Consider the following 21,537-nt stretch of genomic DNA (forward strand, 5'->3'; position numbering starts at 1 on the left):
ATAATAGAGAGTATGCGCGTGACATCATCATCAAACCAGGAAGTTATGCAAGAACGCCTACTGAGTGGCAAAAACTACTTTCCTGGCCTTGACAGCCCATACATCCAAACAGAAAAGTCATATCTGATTGCATTAAACAACGTTAAACAATGTTAAACTCACTTTGCATGTTGCTTTGCCACTCGATTTGCCACTCGATGTGCCATTCGCATGTGCATACCCTCTACAGTACTCATTGCTATAGTGTTTGTTCAGTAACAGGAGTATCTCCAGCACTTTATTATTAAACAGAAAATGCATTTTCAAATCAGAATAGGGAACTCAGACAGGACGATACAGATTCAACTGTGAAATTGGAAGTGATGTGATGACAGAAAGAAATGAGCAGACAGAATTGGAACTGGAACACTATAAAAATATGACATATCATGTAACCTATGTCACATCATGTGACATGATGTGCCAAGACATGTCACATATCCATTTAAAGTGTGTGTGTGTGTGTGTGTGTGTGTGTGTGTGTGTGTGTGTGTGTGTGTGTGTGTGTGTGTGTGTGTGTGTGAGCGAGTGTCTCACCAGATTTCTTCGGTTGCAGCTCCAGGCTGTCTTGTTCATCAGCCTCCAGAATTTTGTAACGACTTTTACTTCTGCGTACTTTACTCTTACGCCTGTTAACAAATATATGGGTTAACTGTGAGGACAATTGGACAGTGTGACCCCCGTACCATTTACAGATATTCTGATTCATGAGTATATTCTAAACGTCAATAAAGTGGTGGGTAACATTCATATACAGTACACTAAAAGCTACCATAGATATATTTAATTGAATCAAATATATAAGCCCGTCACATTTCATATGAAGCACAATAGTGGTGTGGCAGCTCAGAAATAACTACAACATTTGTACAAGAGTCAAGACTTAACAATATTTCAAAATGTAATGCCAATCTAATTATTAAGTAGCCCATCACTCTCACCTGCGACAGCAGCACACCATTCCCCAGACAACTGTGGCTATAGCAACCACAATCATGAAGGATGCTATTGTCACATAGAGTACACTCCACTCTGAAAACAAAAACAAAACATTATACAGTATTTAAGGTTGTATAATATGTGTGCACAATAATTAAGCAATTAGAAGCCGTTTTATATTGCATATCACAGCTATGGGTGGTGTTGGCATGATGCGAAGCAAAGTATCTTAATTTCCCATGGCTGGGATTGATTGATTGATTGATTGATTGAATACTTTATTAACAAGCTTATTAACAGTACAGGTAACAGTACAGTCAAAGGTTATGCTAAAAGGATAACACCAAAATTCCCAGGGGCTTGTTTCCATTGTGGTCCATTGTACTAATTAAATTCCTCAGTAATACATATAATATAATAGGATACAGCCTTGATCAATTAAACAAGATACACCCAGTGTGGCCAACTCCCAGGTTCCCCACAAACTTGTGTAGTCTTGTCAATGCTAACGCCTACTGGTTGGTCCTAGGGGTGATAACCATATGGCTCCTGCGATACACATGGAACCACCTGGCGCTTCCTTTAACATGCCAGTCAGGAGCCTCACCAGAAGGATGTAGCACAAGGGCGGTGGTGGCTCAGGGGTAGAGTTTCCGGATGGTAACCACAAGGTCGCCAGTTCAAACCCGGGCTCCCCCAGAGTTAGTGTCGAAGTGTCCTTGAGCAAGACACTGAACCCCTAATTGCTCCTGATGTGCTCCAGTGTATGAATGGGTGAATGTAATGCACAAGCTATGTAAAGCGCCTTGGATAAAGGTGCTATATAAATGCACCATTTACCATTTACCACAAGGGAGAAACACCCTTACATTTCAACACCCTTGCTGTCAGGAGCAAAGAACCTCTCAGACTAATGCTACTAAATACTGTATGGGACAGATTTTATTGTATCTTCTTCTCACCACAGTTGCTCTCTCCATCTCCCAGCTGTGACGTGATGAAGTTCTCCATCCAGAATGGGTGACAGACACAGCGCCGTGTGAAGGAGTCACACTCACCATGGCCAGAGCAGTTTAATTGGCAAACTGAGGACACACAGGGAGAGAGAGGACACACAAGTTCAGTTGTGCGACAGTAAAACAGCTAATCTAAACAATTCAACCCCCTACTCTGAGCTGTAATATTTGATGACCTTAGCAGATCTATTATGTTGTGAGCTTGTAGATCTGCTATTTTTGGCAAAGATATTTAGTGTAGAGTGAAAACATGAGGGTTAAATCTAACATAGAAAAACCCCTAAAAGTATACTGTGAAGATGAATTACATTACAGCTCACAAGAGAATTAAAAACATCAAGGCCTGTTTGGCAGACAAATAGCTGCCTTCAACATGAAAGCCACACCTTTTCCATTACTACAAATGACTACTGAAATGAATGTTACACAGTATGGCTTTAAGAACGGGAAGAGAACCAAGAGAGCAAAAGTGTGAGAGAGACAAGTGGAAGAAAAGGTCATGAAACAACCTTTTTTACAGTCTCAAATTCCTGACATTTGAGAAGTGAAAAAAATGACAATGAGCTTTTGTCACAATTTGACCACCCACATAAGCAAAAATCACACCCGTGTGAACTGAGTGGTGTAAGGTCTTATATAGACTGATCAGCTGTGGTCTGACGTAATGAAATCACACCCGTGTGAACTGGGTGACCATAGCTACCATGCTCATTTTTTGGTACGAACAGACAGACAGACAGACACGTAAACTAACAAAGCCAGTTGTAGGAGTGGTTTACACCACTCAAAAAAGAAGATATCCAAGTTATCTGTTTGAGTTGTTTGTGTGACAAAGTAATGGGAAATTGTAACTTAGCAATGATATAGCACGTAACCTTAATTCACATCCATAGCATCACTTCTCTTTAACTAGTAGTGTGTTGTACAGTATATGGCAAGCAGCTACTATCAAATTCAATACTCACTGACTGTGTCCACCCGTCTAGCTTTGAAGATGAGGAAGTCGTTCTTTTGTTTGCGCAACTTGTTGCGCAGCCCCATTGCAACACTTCGACCGGACAGGGGAGGGCGCCCTGGGCCCCCTGAGACCAGGAAGACCAAACGAGCACTGAAAAGGAAGAAGCCATTAACTTCAATAAGCTCCAGAAACCACACACAGATACCTGATCCAAGTTAGAAAGACGTTTGGAGCATTTTTGTTTCATCAAGAGAATAGAGCGGTAGTAAACATGTGATGATTCCATCCTGCAATCATCAGAAAATCTGAAAAATCATGAACATTCTTTTGTGCAAATCTTTGAATATATATGTTTTTAAAGCAAATTTCTTTAACTCAAATCTTTGTTTCTGGTTGTCCCTGGAACAAAATATTTTGAGATGCGGGTCTGCGGCCCAAATACATATAATATTGGGGGTCCTTTACATGAAAAAAGTTTTGAGCACCACTGATTTTTCAGAGAATCCACAAGTTTTTCAGAAAACTGTCAGGATTTAGAAGACATTTGTAGAATTTGGCAGTCAGGTCTCAATGGGTCAATAATATATGGTTAAATAGCAGCTCACCTGTGCTCGTTGAAGGCACTGATCTCTCGCACAATGATGTCACTGTCGAGAACTCCCAGCAGGACTCCGACCTGACGCATAAGCATGTCCCGCTGCCGGTGCGTTAACTGGGACACAGACACCTCCAGCACCAACTCTACCAGGTCACGCTCCCATGTGTCTGAAAATTGGATTGATTGATTGATTGATTGATTGACTGATTGATTGAATAGTTTACTAACAGTTTGCAAAAAGTACAGATGTACAGTTATTCAAGAAAGCTAAAAGGATAACACACAATTCCATTGTGGTCCTATGTATTAAATTCATCAAGACACATAAATACATGTAATACTATACAAGAAATCATCAATAGAGGGTATGCGTGTGACATCATCATCAAACCAGGAAGTTATGCAGGAAGGCCTACTGAGTGGCAAAAAACTACTTTCTGGCCTTGACAGCCCATACGTCCACACAGAAAAGTCCTATTTGATTGCATTAAACAACATTAAACAATGTTAAACTCACTTTGCATGTTGCTTTGCCACTCGATGTGCCATTCACTTTAAGCATGCGCATACACTCTATATTAGGAGCAATAGGAGCTCATTTATTTTGACAAGCTAGAAAAAGCGTGAGCCAGGAGTGATGGATTAGACACTTCCTGTCACATGTGTACATCAAACAGTATATTGCATCCTCCTGACCTGGTGTATGTACACAATTTAGTATGCTGTATCCTGAGCTGGTGTGTGTATACCATAAGGTGCTGTGTGTGTGTGTGTCTGTGTCTCTGTGTGTGTGTGTGTGTGTGTGCGTGCGCGTGCGCGTGCATGGTTCCAGTACCTGCTTTAACCTCCACTGTGCCTCTGTCAACACTGATCTGTCCTTTGCTGTCAGTGATTGTGAGTGCAAAGCTGTACTTCCCCTCCACAAGGTTACCGAGAAACAGCACCGCCTGGTGGTCAGAGTTGTTCAACACAACCTGCAGGAGCAAAAGTCGGGTTTGAATAAATGTTTTTAAACTAGACAGTGTTTCTGGACAACCGCTTATCCGTCCTTTCATAACTATGTTTTCTGTTGTCCCGAACCCCGAACCACGAAAGTGGAGGGGGGATAGCCACCGGGGTAAAGTAAATAAGGACTAAAATCACACCCGTGTGAACCGAGTGGTGCAAATTCCCCCCCCCCGCCCCTCTCTCATTAGCAGGCAACAGTGCAGCACTATCTCTCTCTCTCCGTTTCTGGCACAACAGCGCCAATTTTGGTACTCATTGGTACTGGTGCTCATAGTCACACACAAACATAGTTGAACACGGACATTGCTGTCACACACAAACATAGTTGAACACGGACATTGCTGTCACACACAAACATAGTTGAACACGGACATTGCTGTCACACACAAACATAGTTGAACACGGACATTGCTGTTCCTTGGAGTGGTTGCACCACTCAAAAATGCTGTTGGCATATACAATATGTACATTTGATTTGACAATGCTACATACAATATGACAAGACTATATGCACATGTACATTGATTATGCTCTTGAATCTTCTTTTTCTTCTCTCCTTGCACTCCCCTCCTTTCTTTAAAATGTTTGTCTTTTCTTTTTTATTACAATTATACTGTTATTATAGTCTATGCTGCTGCATTGTCTGAAGGAAGCCAAACCAAAATAGGTTTTACTCTTATGTACCTGTACACAAGATGTAACAATAAAGTACAACCTTGAACCCCTTGAACTATGAAACGATCTCTGTGTGCGTGCGTTAGGGCATGTGCGAGTGAGTGTCTTCGTTCATCTGTCACACTGTAATGGTGATTTTGTGTCACTAGTCAAGCCAAGGACTGTTGAAACACGGAAACGATCATATCACGATGTGAGAAACCCAGAGGGAACTTGTTACATCAAAGACTTCCTTGTTTAGATTGTCAGTTTGTTTTTACATAAGGTTGCTGAATTGCATATTTACATACCTGTGTTTTTATTTATATGGTGACATGTTGAACATGTACTGTTGGCCAGAAACTCTAGCACTTTATCGAGCACTTTATTTTTCATGCAGCTTTTTATTCTCGTATTTTGCATATGATTTCAGCATTGGGAAGATCAATGTGAGCCCAAGTTTTGTTTTCCCCAGAGTAGAGTGTTAGACGATCTGCCAGCCCGCAGATGGATATGCATCATTTCTGTTCGTCCCAAATAAATATTTTATCATACCATATGCCTAGTCTCATGTGCTTAGACACCTCACTAAGAACTGTGCCCGCTTTAGTCATCTAACATGGGAACAGTCACACGATAGGAGAGCAATGTGGGACCACTCTTCCACTGCCTATATGCCGCAATTTATGTAAATTCTTTACCCAGCAATGAACTGGCAATGCAATGGAACAACACTTTACAACTCCCTGACTAGGCAACCCAGCCTGGTAGAGATACGCACTCCACAAAGTGTCCCTCTCTAGTTCATGCTGGATTTCCTTGTAATTGTTTATCTTCTGAAGGATGAGGAAGTGGTTCAAATTATTTCTCAGAATGTGACAAAACCAGTTTTTCCTCTCCCCTCTACAACTCTTCAAAACCAGTTATAATCAACTTCAACTTTCAACTCTATTTGTCCCCAGAGGGCAACTGGTTTTGCAGCAATACAATACATAAATTCAAAATAGTGGTCTATTTAGATTTAATTGCAAAATATTTGTGATTTAATGACACATTGGAATTTATAAACCTGTGAAAAATTAAATAAAAATAATTACATTTTTGGATTTTGCTGGCCATGTTCAAATTGGGATCATTCATTCATTCTTCTCTACTACAGTTTATTATTTAAATCCAGTACCTGTTGTAATTTGTATTCTCTTAGACTACTACTCAGCAACATACCAGGGAATGGGACCAGGTGTGGCCTTTGGCTTTGGAAGAAAGAAATATGAGGCAAACAGTGTGAAGCCTTGAACTGGACTACAGCACACCCCATGTAACAATAAAGCTCATATGGGTTATGTTATCATGATTCATGTTATCATGGGTTATGTTTCACTGGCTCTCAGTGCATGTCCAACGACTGTTTTCTTTTCTTTCTATTGTAGCATGCAGGTAACTAGATTTCTAGGGCTGGAACTGAGAATACTAGATCCAGGCTATTCTGATACATTGAACTCATTGATGCCGAGGTAGTTGCTTGATAAAATTGACTGAATGTGAAGTGTAATGATTTCTTCCAACGTGGTATAATTTAGTCTATGACTTGTCCAGTGATGCCTGACGAAGCTCTATTGACCGAAATGTTGCCTAAATAAAGTTGTCCTTATTGTGCAAGTGTAGACGATAGAACTGCAGTATTAAGCCTCATTTATGCTGCGTCGCACGCCGAAAATAGCAGACCTACAAGCTCACAACGCGTCGCAACCGCAACGCGCTGTGAGCTTGTAGGTCGGCTATTTTCGATGCTCGATACAGTCATGTGACAAAGAATGAATTGGGCTTTAGTCTCACTCCCTTATATTAACAGGTTGAACTAGCAGTCATCCCCTGTATTCGGGTAAAATGGGGTGTTAGAACCAGTCTCACCCCTGCAGCAGGGCTGTTGTCATCCCTGGTCCACAGGTAGCTGACTCCACCTTTGTCATCTGTGGAGTGAGAGCCATCTAGAGTTGCTGTCCTCAGGGGCAGAGAGATGGGCGCGCTGGACAGGACGAGGGCCACAGGGGGCTGGTCTTGCTCTGGTGAAAAAATAACATAACATGGATCATGATTCAAGGCCTTATCACCAGGAAGGCATCCATCTACGTACCGTAGGTTGATATTGACAATTCTTTAACATGCAAGTGAGATCCCTGAATGAGATCTCTCCTTGGTATGAGAAAAGGCTGTGTCACATCCAGAATAGGTAAATAAACTTTCCTATAATCCAAACCATTTTTGGATTGAATTTATGGTGTAGCACATAGTATACACAGTATAGTAGTAGCAGGCCGTTTTTCTTTACCTTTAAAAAAAAAATGTAGGACTTAAAGCGACGTCAGCAAGGATAAATCTATCACAAAAACCTTAGTGTCCCTATCCTGCTAGTATAGAGCCCTGGGGGACTCCAGTCAACTAAGAATGTAGGGTTCAAGTTGTTAATGAAGCTGGGTAAATACAACACACTAAGTGACAGGAGGTCATAGTTTAAGATGATAGATCGTTTAAAGAATGTTCACTCGCCCTATTTGGGGAAAATGGAGCAGTATGCTTGTTGTGTGTCTGCTATATCCCCCAGGCTTCTCAGCCTGCTTCTGTCTAAATCCAGCTCCAGTTTTTGTGCTTTGTTGCATCAAGCATTTGAAGCAGTTTCTGAAGGAACACAGAACACACCTAAAGCTAATTCTCACCACTAGACACTAACCCAAATCCTCTTATTTTATACAATGACAGCTCAAATGTTTCCTCTAAACAACTTCATGAAATCACATCCCATATTGACCACCTTTTGCATAGATATTTGAATTGAGGAGGATAACGGAAAAAGTGATAAAAACACACACCTTCTCGGACAATGACAGTGACCACATCGACGCTCTGCAGCTTCCTGTCGTCCGTTACGGTCAGAGTGAACTCGTACGTGCCCACCTGGAGACCCGTCACCGTGGCAACAGCACTATCTGCGTTTTCAACCTTCACACCATCTGGACCCCTTATGGACAGAGAAAGAGGGAGACACCAATAATTTCTAATTTTCCACATTATCCAAGACATGACCGACGAACCGCCTGAGATTCAAGTTATTCCTTGACCGACAGTGAGGCAGAAAAGGACATTGTTGTCACTATGTGTCTGACTCACGTGGTCTGTTCCCAGTGGTAGGTGGCAATCTTCTGGTCATCGCTGCTCTTGCTGCCGTCCAGTGTGGTTCGGTCTACCGGCAGTGTCAGCTCCTTCTCTGGCCCTGCGTTTGCCTTTGGGGCTTTATTGTTCTCTGGTGGGGGAGGAAGGGGTGAACTGGGTTTTATTTGAGTCAATGAGTCAATATTTGAGTTAAAAGTCCCCATCAATGTCACTATAGAGGGTATGCGCATGCATAAACGGGAATGGGAAATCGAGTGGCAAATCGAGTGGCAAAGTGACAGGCAAAGTGAGCTTAACATTGTTTAATGTCGTTTAATGCAATTAGAGATGACTTCTCTGTTTGGATGGCTGGGCTGTCAAGGCCAGAAAGTAGTTTTTAGCCACTCAGTAGGCATTCCTGCATAACTTCCTGGTTTGATGATGATGTCACGCGCATACTCTCTATAGGCAAGGTTTTTCAAAAGACTCCATACATTTTAAAATATTGCAAAAGAAAAAAGCCGATAGATAAGCTCACAGCGTGTGGGATCTTGGCGTGCTGTGAGCTTGTAGATTGGCATTTCTTGCCATTTGTCATACAACTAAGTATATAGCGCTTACAGTAAGTGGTTAATACAAACACTGATGCAGTTTTCATTCACTTCACAGGTCGTTGGGTGCTCCTCAAATATAAACCTTTCAAGCATGTGCCGGCAAACAAATACATTTCCTATTTGTTGTAGTCATATCTATTAAAAGGTTAAATAAACAGAATAACGCACCAGTGACTGAATGAATGGCTACTGATACAGAGTTGATGTGTATTAACCCAATCTGCCCCACCTTTTAAACAAACGCAGTGCAGTTGCCAGAGATATGGGGACAATTGAAAGAATAAATAACCGCATGGGGCGCATCCATGTGCACATCGCGTGCACGTCAGAAAAACCTTTTGTTTTTTAAATGAAAAAAAGGGTATGCTGCTTAAAACGTAACCCGACGTTCCTGGCACAGATTGTTACTGGTTAGGTCACATCACATCGTGAGATATGACAGATATGTGGATAATACAAATACTGATGCCCTTTTCATTCAGGTGCTATTCCTGCTGAAATGGGTCATGTGGGTTCACTTTACAGGTTGAGTTCAAATAAAAAGCTTTCAAACATGTGCCGGCACACAAATACATTTCCCATTAAGAACGGCTCGGGCTGATCGGCTAAATACTTGTGCGGCTAACGCAGAATATGTCCTCGTCTAGACAAGCACCTAAATGTTTTATTATCAACTAAAGGTTTTATTACCACTAAAAGGTTAAACTAACTGAGATAAATGACACCTGTGCTACCATTGACATTAGCTCTATGACGTTTGGAACATTATGCAAGGAACCAGCCTGCCAAATACAATACGGCCCTAATGTGTTATAGGTATTTCACCCTTCCTGTGTATTTGTAGAGAAATGGTAAAGAACCAATACTTGGCTGGTACAGGTTATACAACTTGTAATCAGAGAGCATGTCAAATATATGGACAGCCGTTTCGGAATTTTGCTGTTCTTTCTGTCATAAAACGGTGTCTAGGAATCTCAAGGGATGTGAAAATCTTGTGAATGTAAAAAAATAAATAATAATTAGACCCGTCTGAACTGAGTGCTGTATGTGTGTGTGTGTGTGTGTGTGTGTGTGTGTGTGTGTCGATCAGGAGGTTGATTCAGCTGCAGGTACAAACAGACAAAGCTAGTTGTAAATAGTCTATTTTCATATTCGTTGAGCGGTTAATTAACATATATGATGAGCCATATGGAACAGGTGTTTTCACCTGGCTGCACGATGACAGTGACCTTGACAGTGTCTAGCTGCTTGGCTGAGTCTGTCACAGTCAGCTGGAAGGTGTAGTCTCCCTCCTGCATGGCAGACAGCTGAAGGGTTGAGGTCCGCACACCCTGAAAGTTAAGTAAAATAAAATGAGCCAGCATTCTCACAAGAGAACACTCCTTCTCGCAAGACATCATGGAAGAACTCGGAATCTCAAATAGAGTCGAGTATAACTCAGAATTGAGCCTTAGTTATGCCTAGTGTAGTTTGGCATGGGTGTCACTCGCAGAAAATATCGACAAACTCCCAACACGTTGCGCTATGCTGTTGTATGTATCAAACCAGATAAGACACAGGCAGCATGCATTTATTCGGTTCTCCTGCAAATACATTGCAAGGAAACGCATTTTCATTCCATTTTCAACATCCGAAGTCCGAGCATTATTTTCGCGCCTGTCATGAACAGCTTTAAAACACTCCCACGCACACAAATATCAATAGACTTATTTTTTGTTACAGTCTAAGAGTTAAATTCCAGGAGAGTGCAATAAATCCATTTACTGTTGGCTATACTGTATGTATACTTATAGTATAAGTCTTATACTATTCGCAACAATGCTGCATTTGTTTTGATACGATCGAGTCATACTACTATGCAAGACCTTTCTTTCATAGCTGTCATCAGGGTTGAGGGCCCTCTAGCACAAGAAGGTGAATAGAGGTTATCCCTTAGTTAGGAGGTTGGGCAGTGGAAGGGTTCCACTGCTGGAAGTTGGAACTCAGGTTTACAATGTTTTTTGACCATTTATGGTATTATTATTGTGTGTGTATTTTGCTTTTTCTGCCCACTCTTTCTTCCTTTTCTCCTGAAATGTACACTCTGAAGTGATATTGCCCTGTTGCCCCTGTTAAGTGTTGACTTGATGCCATATGTACTCCATCTGAAGAAAGCGAGGATTATACAGAGACATTGGAGATGGAGTCACTTGGAGGGGGCATGAGGGGGAGGGAGGGGTGAAAAAAAAATCCTTGGAATTGCACTTGTGTCCTATGTATAAATATAAATGCTGTCTGTACTGTACTGCTTTTTCCAAATAAAATAAATATTGTAAAAAAAAAAAAGGTCTTATACTATTCCAGGATGATTTCCCTCCCACCACAGCATCTTGTCATAGTTCTCACCTGCATTTCCACCACCTTGCCTTTGCTCTCAGGGCTGAGGGACCATTCGTAGGCCAGGGATCCATGGTCATCTGTGCTCTGGTTGCCATTCAGGGTGACCACGTTACGTGGTAATGTGATGACCTACAGTACGTTGCAAAACAGAGGTTTTCATTTAGCTTGTGGATGTTTTTATTTAGCTTGTGGGCATAAGGGTTTATATACGGTAAACGGGTAAAGTATATGAGATAAGATAACCAAGAAGTAGGGCTTTGAGCTGTATATTTAGCTGCTGCCTAAGTGAAAAACCAAAGAAATGCACACATTAATTGACTGTGTGTTACTTCAGTAAACCAAACAGCATTCTTGGAATACAAAGACATGAAAAAGAATACAACCCATATAAGAAATGAAAAAATCGGCACACCAATTTCGGCTCCCAAGTTTCTTTACTTTTATTTCAGGTAACGTTTCGGGCCGCAGCCCTTCCTCAGACCTTCCAAAGGGCTGCGGCCCGAAACGTTGCCTGAAATAAAAGTAAAGAAACTTGGGAGCCGAAATTGGTGTGCCGATTTCTTCATTTCTTAAAATATGATTTTGATCCAGCACCCAGCCAAAAGGTATAGATGTGCGTGTCCTTGTTTGTTCAGCCTCCTCCACTAAAGAATACAACCCACACACTCATAAACATTAATTAGCCTTGCGAACCAACAGTTCCAAGCCATGTGGCTCATGCAGTACGTCCTGTTTATGTCGCGTAAGGCACACCCGCATGCTCCAATATATTTTACAATGACAGTGTTCAGAGTCTGGACTCTTGGATCTGACGAAGAGAGCCCAAGGCTTGAAACAATGTAATTAAAATGTATTGGAACGTGTGCAGGTTCTGTTCTTTTTCACGATACTATCTTAACCCAGCACCGCGACAAGTGGCTATTCTATCAGCCTTTTATGGAAGCCAATATAGATGGAATAATAAAGGAGTTGGATGTAACCTGGTTGGGCCCAGCGTTGGCCACAGGCGGGTAGTCTGTTGCCTTGCTGACTGACAGGGTGGCCAGGGTAGAGCTCTGGTTTCCATCGGAGTCTGTCACTGTCAGACTGGAACATACAGGAAGAGAGAGGAGAGACATAGCATAAGCTATCAAAATCTATATAGTTTGATTATTTTGTATGTTATTTTCTTTTCTTCTTTAACAATTTCACGCTCACTGTTGAAAACACTAGGCTCAGTCTGTTTAGCAGCGAAAAAAAAGGGGAAAAAAGGTGCATTGTAAATTGAATGTTTATCATGTTTGCACTATGAAACTCATGTTTGCCCACGCACAGTGCGTGGGCAAACCCACGCACTGTGTGCTTGTAGATCTGCTATTTTCACTAGTTTGGGTCCCGGCCGGGCAAACGTTTAATCTATCTTTTGGGTCTCGGCCTGAAAAGTTTGGGAAACCCTGGTATAGTACATCATGTTCATCTGTACCTGAACGTGTAGTTTCCAGGCACTAGGTTAGTGAGGGTAAGGAGTACAGTGTCTGCAGATACTTTATCCTCTCTCAGAGGTCCCTTCACCTCCTCCCAGTGATATGCCACAATCTTGTCATCATCGGTACTCTCTGAGGAGAGGAGGAGACAGCCATGAAGATATTAAAACGAGTACAGGAAATGTGAAGATGTCTTCTACATCCTGACAGTTTTCTGAAAAAGCTGTTTCTATGTCAGTCGTTCTTCGATTTTTAAAAAATAGCAGACCTACAAGCTCGTAGCGCGCCACTCAGTGGCGTGCTATGAGCTTGTAGATCTGCTATTTTTCAATAGCTAAAGCATAACATAATGCTAACACCAAAAGGGGTTCCCACCCAAAATGGGTTAAAGAGTTACAACTGAAAAATGAATACAAAATGACTTAAAAATGACATTAACTCTTTAATGTCAGAGAAACCATCTCAGGTAGCCTCATTTAGAGCCTAATAACCATATTCACATGGCGGCATTTTGCTCTAACATCGTACTCACTCTCTGCCCAGAGTACGACACAAGAGCAATATGGCTGCTGCGTGAATATGCATATGGTCTATGTGTACTTCATTTGTGTCCAATGTATGTGCGCGTGACACAAGGACAAGGTACAGTATAGACTCACGGCTGCCATCTATCACAGTGGAGCTGGTTGGCAAGGAGATCTCCTGGAACTTTGGAGAAACCACGGCGACAGGAGGCTTGTTTACCCGCGGCTCTGTCAAGTGGAAAGAAAGACATTAGCTGGCTAAGTGAGTAGTATATCAGGTGTTGGTGAGTGGGAGAGAGTGGGAGAGAGCGTGAGACAGAGAGAAAAAAGGTGAGCGAGAGAGAGAGAGAGAGAGAGTCACTACTGTGTGGCACCAAAATACTGTGTCGGAATGCAGCTGCTTTACCCTAGAGCTAAATTGCAGTGTACTTAAACGTGTACAAACGTGTTTGTAGATCTATTTTTGGAAAACAGATTTGGTTTGTAGATGACATACATGAAATAAAGTGGCTACCCAGCTTGGTGACATTAATGTAGGGTTTTGTGTCAGATGGTAAAAATACAGTTTCAGAGTCCTTTCCATCTTCATACAAACAATCACAAGGGCAACAAAATAAAGTGTTCATTTATCCAGCGCTCTCTGAGTTAAATTAAACAATACCGTTTGAATTCTCACTAAATGTGGTTGCACCTCACCTGGCTTGACTGTGACATTGACATAGCCCTCCCCATGGACCCCGCCTCCATCCACCGTCACCTCAAACTCATACAGACCAACAGTCAGCTGACAGAGAGAGAGAGAGAGAGATAAAGAGAAATAATTGATTAAGAGGTGGCATAATTGCGCGCGCGCACACACACATTCTCTTTTCAAAATCTTTTTTTATTTTCGTTTTATAACAGTATGGGTGTCAAGTCACAGGTTCATAGAAAAAGATACAAATAAAATATCAGATTTTAGTATCAGTGACTGAGGTAAACAAACGTAGCCTACTGTATGAATCACAGAGATCGTTATTGTGCAAAACATGCCCCTTCAAGACAAAAGAAAAACATTTTCTCCCCTTCAAGTCCCAATTTAGTAAAGCCAATTCCCAATTCCCCAGCCTCTCTACAAGTACTCCATCTCTGCTAACCCCCACAATCATTGGGAACACGCGCACACATTCTAAAGAAGCTGATGATCCTCCTCCATGTATACATTCAACCCAACTTCAGGTGCATGTCTTGTTTGAATGTGAAGATGAATGGAAACAAAAGCCATACTAATTCCAATGGTACCTTGCTGAGTTTGAGTGTCTTGCTGTCTTTTCCCGCCATCTCGCCGCTGTAGTCTTTGGGGTGAGTTTTCAGAAGCCAGTCGAATGCATAATGTGTCCCTGTTAAACGGTACGAGAAAGAAAAATCACCACCTATCACTGAATAATGCCCAACAATAAAAACAGTGAACCTGAACATTAACAGTTATACGGTATTCTGGTTCAAGGTGTTAATTTTCGTTGTTCATCGTTATTGTGTTCATTGAACTATGTATTAAGTAATAAGTGTATTATACAATATGAAGTGTAGGCCAGGTTTCAAAGGACTAAGAGAATTCCATTTTACCTTTCTTTGGTTCTGGGACAACAAAGGCATTAAGTTCCACCTCATTCTTTGGCAGTGTGACCTCCACACTGTCCCCTGCAGACACCACCAACTCCCTCACCGCTGTGGACAAAGTGTACAGGATCCATGAGGACGGCATGGCAACTAGAGCTGTCAAATATATAATCAAGCCTTGAATAATCGTCGACTTTGGGGGGAAATGTGCAAACAATTGTAAAAAATAAATAAATAATAATAATAATCATCATCATCACACTAGTGTCAAGTGAGAGGCGCCTTTCATGACATCACAGGGTGCATGCACAAAGACAAACATAAATCCATGCTTGAGCACGATGTCACTACAAGCTGTATTTTTGACGCCAACGCTACTGAAACACAGGATTAATTTACCGGTTTGTCAGGCTACATGAGTCATTCTTTCATGTCTGAAAAGAATTAAGTAGAACTATCAGAAGGTGTGACCCTGCAGGTAAAATAATGGGTCACTCTGCAATAGTTCACCAACCTCTGAGACATGAAATAAATATTGATTCACATGACTTTTCGAAAGCTTGTTAAACATACATTGTGTGCATCATTGTCTATGCAAAATTTGATAATCAAATGTCATCAAAGATCTGCCCGTTAGTATTGACATTTCTCAGCTCAGTTGACATCCCTAATGGCAATGCAGAGACTGGCACTGACAGAAGAGGTGTGTCTTGTACTGCAAGTCAGTAGTATACTGGAGCTCAGTTTACCCAGCAGCATTTTTCTTTGTTTGTTCACCCAAGATCATCTCAGGTCAACTGTACACAGCGTGTGTGCTCACATTTCCGTCATGTTTTTTTATGATGGTAAGGTTTCACTCGCATGTGTGATACAATCTAAGGATTCCATCCTTAGATTGTATCACCCATGCGAGTGAAACCTTAGAATGTGAGCAGTTCCCACAGGAGGAGTGCTCAGTATGTAAGCATGAGCTACTTTATTATACACTTAGTCAAGCTCTGTGCAATGATGTCTTTGCTAAAGTGGTTTTAGCGCGTTATTGCGGCAAAAGAGCTACTTCATTGATTGATTGAATACTTTATTGGCAGAAATGTAATCAGTACAGGGTACAGTCAAACACACGTCCAATGAGATCACCGAAAAAAGTCCTTGCGGTCTTGTTTCCATTCAGGTCCTGGGTATTCAATTCATAATCTTCATCATTTGTTATCAAATGGGCCAAATGAGATTTTATCTGGAGAGATGTATTGTTTACTCTGCTAAGAAGCTAATTAATTCTTATTTAATTCCCTCACAAAATGCCAGATAACTACACAGTACAATAAATTCTCATTCATTGAAGCACAACATATTCCTATTGCCTAAGCTTTGTTTGGCCACTCACTGACAGCCTCAACACATTTAGATGTAAGAAATGCAGTCTGCGCAGTCTACTCTAAATTGGTACCTCTGGCAGTTTCTAAAAGTTTCTCAAACCCGTAATGTGACTCAAATTATTATTATTTATTTTGCATTTTATGCTTCATTTGACAGGAAAGGTGGAAGAGAAGAGGGGGTTTGACATGCAGTAAAGAGCATCGAGTCAGATTCAAACCATCCAGGGTCAGCTGAAAGAAGGACTAATAGCCTGATTTACAGTATATGGTTTGTGCTCTTACTCAGTTATCCACCGGAGCACCCTTTTCACAGCATAATATTATATACTGTATGTCTGACCAAGCTCAAAGCATAATCAAGGAGATGATTTAAAGGGATAGTTCACAATTTCATACAGCTTAAGTTAAAAACAAATCTGAACTATCCCTTTTTAAGAGACGGGACATCTTCCCTGAATATTAAACTGCACTATTACATGATCAATTAATTGTTAATAAATAAAAAGATAAATACTCAATGTCAGTACTGACGCATTAAGCTCCTTACCAGCCTGTGTTGTAGTAGTGGTGGTGATGATGGGAGCTGCTGTGGTGGTGATGATGGGAGCTGCTGTGGTGGGGGCGATGGGTTTAGTAGCATCACTGCTATTGGCGGACATAGATCCATCTTCATCAGTGGTTGCCTCTGCTGATGCGTGCGCCTGTGGGGAGGCTGGTGCTCCATCCTCACTCCCATTGGCCAACTGGCTATGGCTATGGCTATGGTTGGATGTCTGAGGACGTGCAAGGGCAGGGGCTACCGCTGGAGTTGGTTGAGCTGAAGCCGTCTTGGCACTTCCCTGTAGAAACAAGAAAGTAGTAAACATGACAGTCGTCCCCAACTTTGGTACAGTTAGTGATTGGTGGTCCCTCGACCACTGGTGGTCCGTGCTGTTATTGAACACAAATTGAAGTTGAATGACCTTGTTTCATTTACTATTTTTAAAAGACTCTTAACTGACCTCACACTAGAGGAAGGCATATGCACCTGCTTTTTGTAATATTTGGTTATAAGGTTTTGTTTCTGTGTGTATGTGTTTGTGTATTATATCTTTTGTACTGTGTGTCCATGTCATGTATGTAAAATCATTGCTGTAAATGTTCTTGTTTGTATACAGGGCGCCATTGAAAAAGAGACCCTGGTCTCAATTGGATTCCCCTGAAATAAAGGTTTCAATCAAAACTAGCATGTGGTCCCTGACCATGCATTTAGTAATGTAGAAAAGTGAAGATTTTTTCTTTCTTTATTTTTTTACATTTTATGGATCACTAGTTGAGAAACAGTGCACTAAATAACCTGGTGACGTATGATGACACATCAATGTTGTCTGTTACTGGGACGTCAGTACGTCAAGAAAAGGGAGTCTGAATCTCTAGAAGGGAATGTGTAACGGATTTCCTGGTTGAGTTGAGTTGAATCGCATGTGTTTGCTCACTCATACATAGGTTGTAATTAATCCGTTAACATGATTTTAATATAGAAGGTCAAGATAACTAAATAAAGAGTAACCGTGGGAAAGGAATTTAGATCTCAATCTTTAGCTCTAAAATGTACAACAAGCAACAAATACAATGTTACAGAATGACATATACAGATAGAGAGAACAAACACAAAGCCTCAACAATAGTTTTGTATCACTGCACAGCTCAAGTAAATAAATAGGTGGAAGATAAGTATTTTGCCCTTATATTAGCTTTAATCATTCCACCCATCTTGATTAAAAACACAGACGAAGGAAGGAAGGAAGGAAGGAAGGAAAGGAGAGGGGGTTGAGGAAGATAAGCTTCTCAAAAACTAAAACATTCAACTGAATCATACATAGAGGTCTCCAGCTTCTCTGTCCCCACGCTAAACCACAACCAGTTGTCGCTGTTATGTGTTATGTCTGGTTTGTAGGATAGTTTTTTCACCAGTGCGGTCAGCTCCATGGAATATGGTTGTAGAATGAGTAGGTACGTGTGGTCTCTGTGGTCGAGGGGGGTTTAAGCCTGGTCAGTCACTTCGAGGTTGGCAATGGGACTCCATTTGCAGTACTGTAAGTAGTGCAGCCCGTATAAACACCACGTTTAATTGGATTTTCATGGATCTACTCACTCCTCAGTGTCCATTTTTAGTGTCTAACGTTATGTGCGTATGTATCAGCATACTTGTCTGCAGCACGCATTAACAAAATCTGAGAGGCACACAGTTTGTGCGGACACAAGCTGGTGATAAAATTCACATCATGTGGGCAGCTACGTGGACTCAGGGGTGGTATGTTTGCACAAAAGACAAAGCTGGTGGGGAATGAGGGAGAGTGTTCCATCTTGATTTGGCTTTCAGGTCTCTCTGGTTCAAGGTCATGAGTTTGGATGTTGATAAACTTGTTTAACATTAATCAGTCTGTTTATTCTTTGAGAAACACATACGGGTATTTTGGGGCTTGGCCGAATCTGCCATTCCTTTGCCGGGTGTAGGATAGTTTTAGCTTGAGACTGGCTCATGGACTATTACATCACCATGGTACATCGGCAAGAATGTATAGACAGGAGATTTCCGTTTAAGCCTTTATTTTCCGTTGCACAGATAAGCATTTGATTGAGCAAGGAGGTGGTGAGGCTTCACAGTTATGTTTTTTATTCAATGACGCATAACCAAGGCCTGAGGCTCCAGGACAGAGGGCTTTCAGGTGGTGGAGTTGTTGCTGCTGACAAACATGACTACATGGACAGGCACTCAGGCAGTATATATAGCAGGCCACTGATTGAGGTGTGAGTGAGAGCAGGTGAGATTACTGATTGAGAGGGAGTGACAGCAGGAAGTGGGTGGGTCCAATCCATGAGTAGGCCAGGGGGAGGGTTGCTGTTGATAACTAGGATGACTCTTTTCTACCAAAAACTGTAAGGATTTGCAACTCTGAAGAGTCATACTAGGATGAGTGATTTGGGGGTCCTTGGGGATTTCAGGCAGGGAAACTGGGTGGACATGGGCATTGTTCCGGCGGCTGAGGTCTGAGCTTGGCGAGAGCAAAGGCAGAGAGGGGTCCCGCCGCCCCATGAAGAACGAATTCAGGCTCCCAGGTTCAGGGTGTGCAATACTGGGGACATCAGGCTTCCGTTCACCCTGCCGTCGCCTGCCTCCAACATGTTTTTCCAGACAAACGTTGGGGACAGGGGTAGGCAGGGGGCTAGCCTAGTTGACGTCCAGGGTCTCCGAGCCTTGAGATGGGCAACTCCATGGATTGATGGGGAGGCACTGTATATATGGAAACACTTGGCAACAGAAGGGGGAGGTTTGGGGCACCTGGTTAGACCTTGCAGTGTCCAGCCACGGCGCGTCTTGACTGCAGTGGTGGAATTTACAAAGTAGGAAGTAGTGTCAGAGGTATTGTTGATCTCACAAAGGATCTGTAGGTGTCTCTTCTTGCAGGTGTTACAGTCTCTCTTCAGGGTGCACTTAGCTGCGAGGTGTGGTCGGGCACATCGCCAACACCTCCCGTTTGCTTTAATCCATTCTGTGACTTGCTGCTTGTTTAGGACTTTGAAATCGTCACACTGGCTTATATGGTGGCGTGTGGATCCACAATAGGCACAGGGGGACACCGGGGGCATTTGAGGTTTGAGATGCTCACCAGTGCAGTCAGCTCCATGGAATATGGTTGTAGAATGAGTAGGTACGTGTGGTCTCTGTGGTCGAGGGGGGTTTAAGCCTGGGCAGTCACTTCGAGGTTGGCAATGGGACTCCATTTGCAGTACTGTAAGTAGTGCAGCCCGTATAAACACCACGTTTAATTGGATTTTCATGGATCTACTCACTCCTCAGTGTCCATTTTTAGTGTCTAACGTATGTGCATATGTATCAGCACACTTGTCTGCAGCGCGCATTAACAAAATCTGAGAGGCACACAGTTTGTGCGGACACAAGCTGGTGATATAATTCACATCATGTGGACCCTGGCAGCTACGTGGACTCAGGGGTGGTATGTTTGCACAAAAGACAAAGCTGGTGGGGAATGAGGGAGAGTGTTCCATCTTGATTTGGCTTGCAGGTCTTTCTGGTTCAAGGTTATGAGTTTGGATAGCACTTAATGCTATAGTAAAAATGTTGATAAACTTGTTTAACATTAATCAGTCTGTTTATTCTTTGAGAAACACATACTGGTATTTTGGGGCTTGGCCGAATCTGCCATTCCTTTGCCGGGTAAAACAACACAGTTTTTACCATCGTTACATGTTATGTTTTTTTTCTCCATTATAGCGCAACATATGGTGAAGTATTGTAGTGCATGACAGGTAAATGGTGCATTTATATAGCGCCTTTATCCAAGGTGATTTACATAGATTGTACATGACATTCACACACCAATGGCAGAGGAAACCATGCAAGGCACCAACCTGCTCATCAGGAGCAATTATGGGTTCAGAATCTTTCTCAAGGACACTTCGACACTAGCCTCGGAAACCCAGACGTTTTTATTTCCAGGGAGAAAACTTCAAATTGGCATAGAGTAGCGCAAACGTCGATCTCTCTCTGCTGATTTCTGATCGTCTGCACCTTTGTTAAATTGACGCACACCCGTACACACACACACACACACACACACTCCTCTCTCTCTCTGTCGCTCTAAGTGATTAGGGGCTGCCTTCACGAGGACGTCGCGGGCTGTTCCCCGCCTAAGATTTGTGAACGATATAAAACTTGTCTCATGTCTCATGTCTCATGTCCAGCAGCTGCGCACAGTTTCTGCCGGCGGATCCTGCCGGGAGCTGCCTATGCCATAGAAAGCATAGGTGAGTTCCAGGCTACTTCGACACTAACTCTGGGGGAGCCTGGGATCGAACTGGGAACCTCACGGTTGGCATCTGGCTGTTCTACGGGCTACTCTACCCCTGAGCCACTGCCGCCCAACAACCAACCAACGATCTTGTGAAAAATGAAAACGGGACCGCCAAATATTTCCACGATTCTGCCAATCATAGTCTTTGAGACACATGCTCAGGTTTTTGCCAGGTCAAACAAGGGAAACGTTGACCCCTATTCGCTCATACTAGGACATGACGTATGTGTAGGCATAATTAAAAATAATTACAAGCTTACCGTGTTGGTATGAGGCTCTTCCGTGTACGTCTCATGTTTTCCAGTGCTTCCTTTTCCTCTCTGTGTAGCCTGGCGACGCACTCTGCGCCTTGTGTTAGGGCCCTGTG

General features: G+C 42.3%; 1 protein-coding gene across 3 annotated transcripts in view; it reads right to left on the minus strand.

Moving 5' to 3' along the window:
* Nucleotides 1–21,537, minus strand: part of kiaa0319l (KIAA0319-like) — a 32,773-nt gene that overhangs the window by 3,781 nt on the left and 7,455 nt on the right. For all 3 annotated transcript variants that reach the window (XM_079521875.1, XM_079521873.1, XM_079521874.1), the window contains exons 5-23: nt 21,431–21,532; nt 16,862–17,153; nt 14,945–15,046; nt 14,621–14,718; nt 14,036–14,123; nt 13,475–13,567; nt 12,815–12,947; nt 12,333–12,438; nt 11,359–11,481; nt 10,181–10,304; nt 8,378–8,510; nt 8,080–8,228; nt 7,124–7,275; nt 4,386–4,524; nt 3,558–3,717; nt 2,960–3,102; nt 1,941–2,063; nt 981–1,071; nt 577–668 (exon numbers count right to left, since the gene is read on the minus strand). In XM_079521875.1, coding sequence (XP_079378001.1) covers nt 577–668; nt 981–1,071; nt 1,941–2,063; nt 2,960–3,102; nt 3,558–3,717; nt 4,386–4,524; nt 7,124–7,275; nt 8,080–8,228; nt 8,378–8,510; nt 10,181–10,304; nt 11,359–11,481; nt 12,333–12,438; nt 12,815–12,947; nt 13,475–13,567; nt 14,036–14,123; nt 14,621–14,718; nt 14,945–15,046; nt 16,862–17,153; nt 21,431–21,532 — 2,443 coding nt within the window. The remainder of the gene's footprint in view (nt 1–576; nt 669–980; nt 1,072–1,940; nt 2,064–2,959; nt 3,103–3,557; nt 3,718–4,385; nt 4,525–7,123; nt 7,276–8,079; nt 8,229–8,377; nt 8,511–10,180; nt 10,305–11,358; nt 11,482–12,332; nt 12,439–12,814; nt 12,948–13,474; nt 13,568–14,035; nt 14,124–14,620; nt 14,719–14,944; nt 15,047–16,861; nt 17,154–21,430; nt 21,533–21,537) is intronic.

This window comes from Electrona antarctica (assembly GCF_951216825.1).
Source record: "Electrona antarctica genome assembly, chromosome: 15".
In the NCBI taxonomy this organism is placed as follows: Eukaryota; Metazoa; Chordata; class Actinopteri; order Myctophiformes; family Myctophidae; genus Electrona; species Electrona antarctica.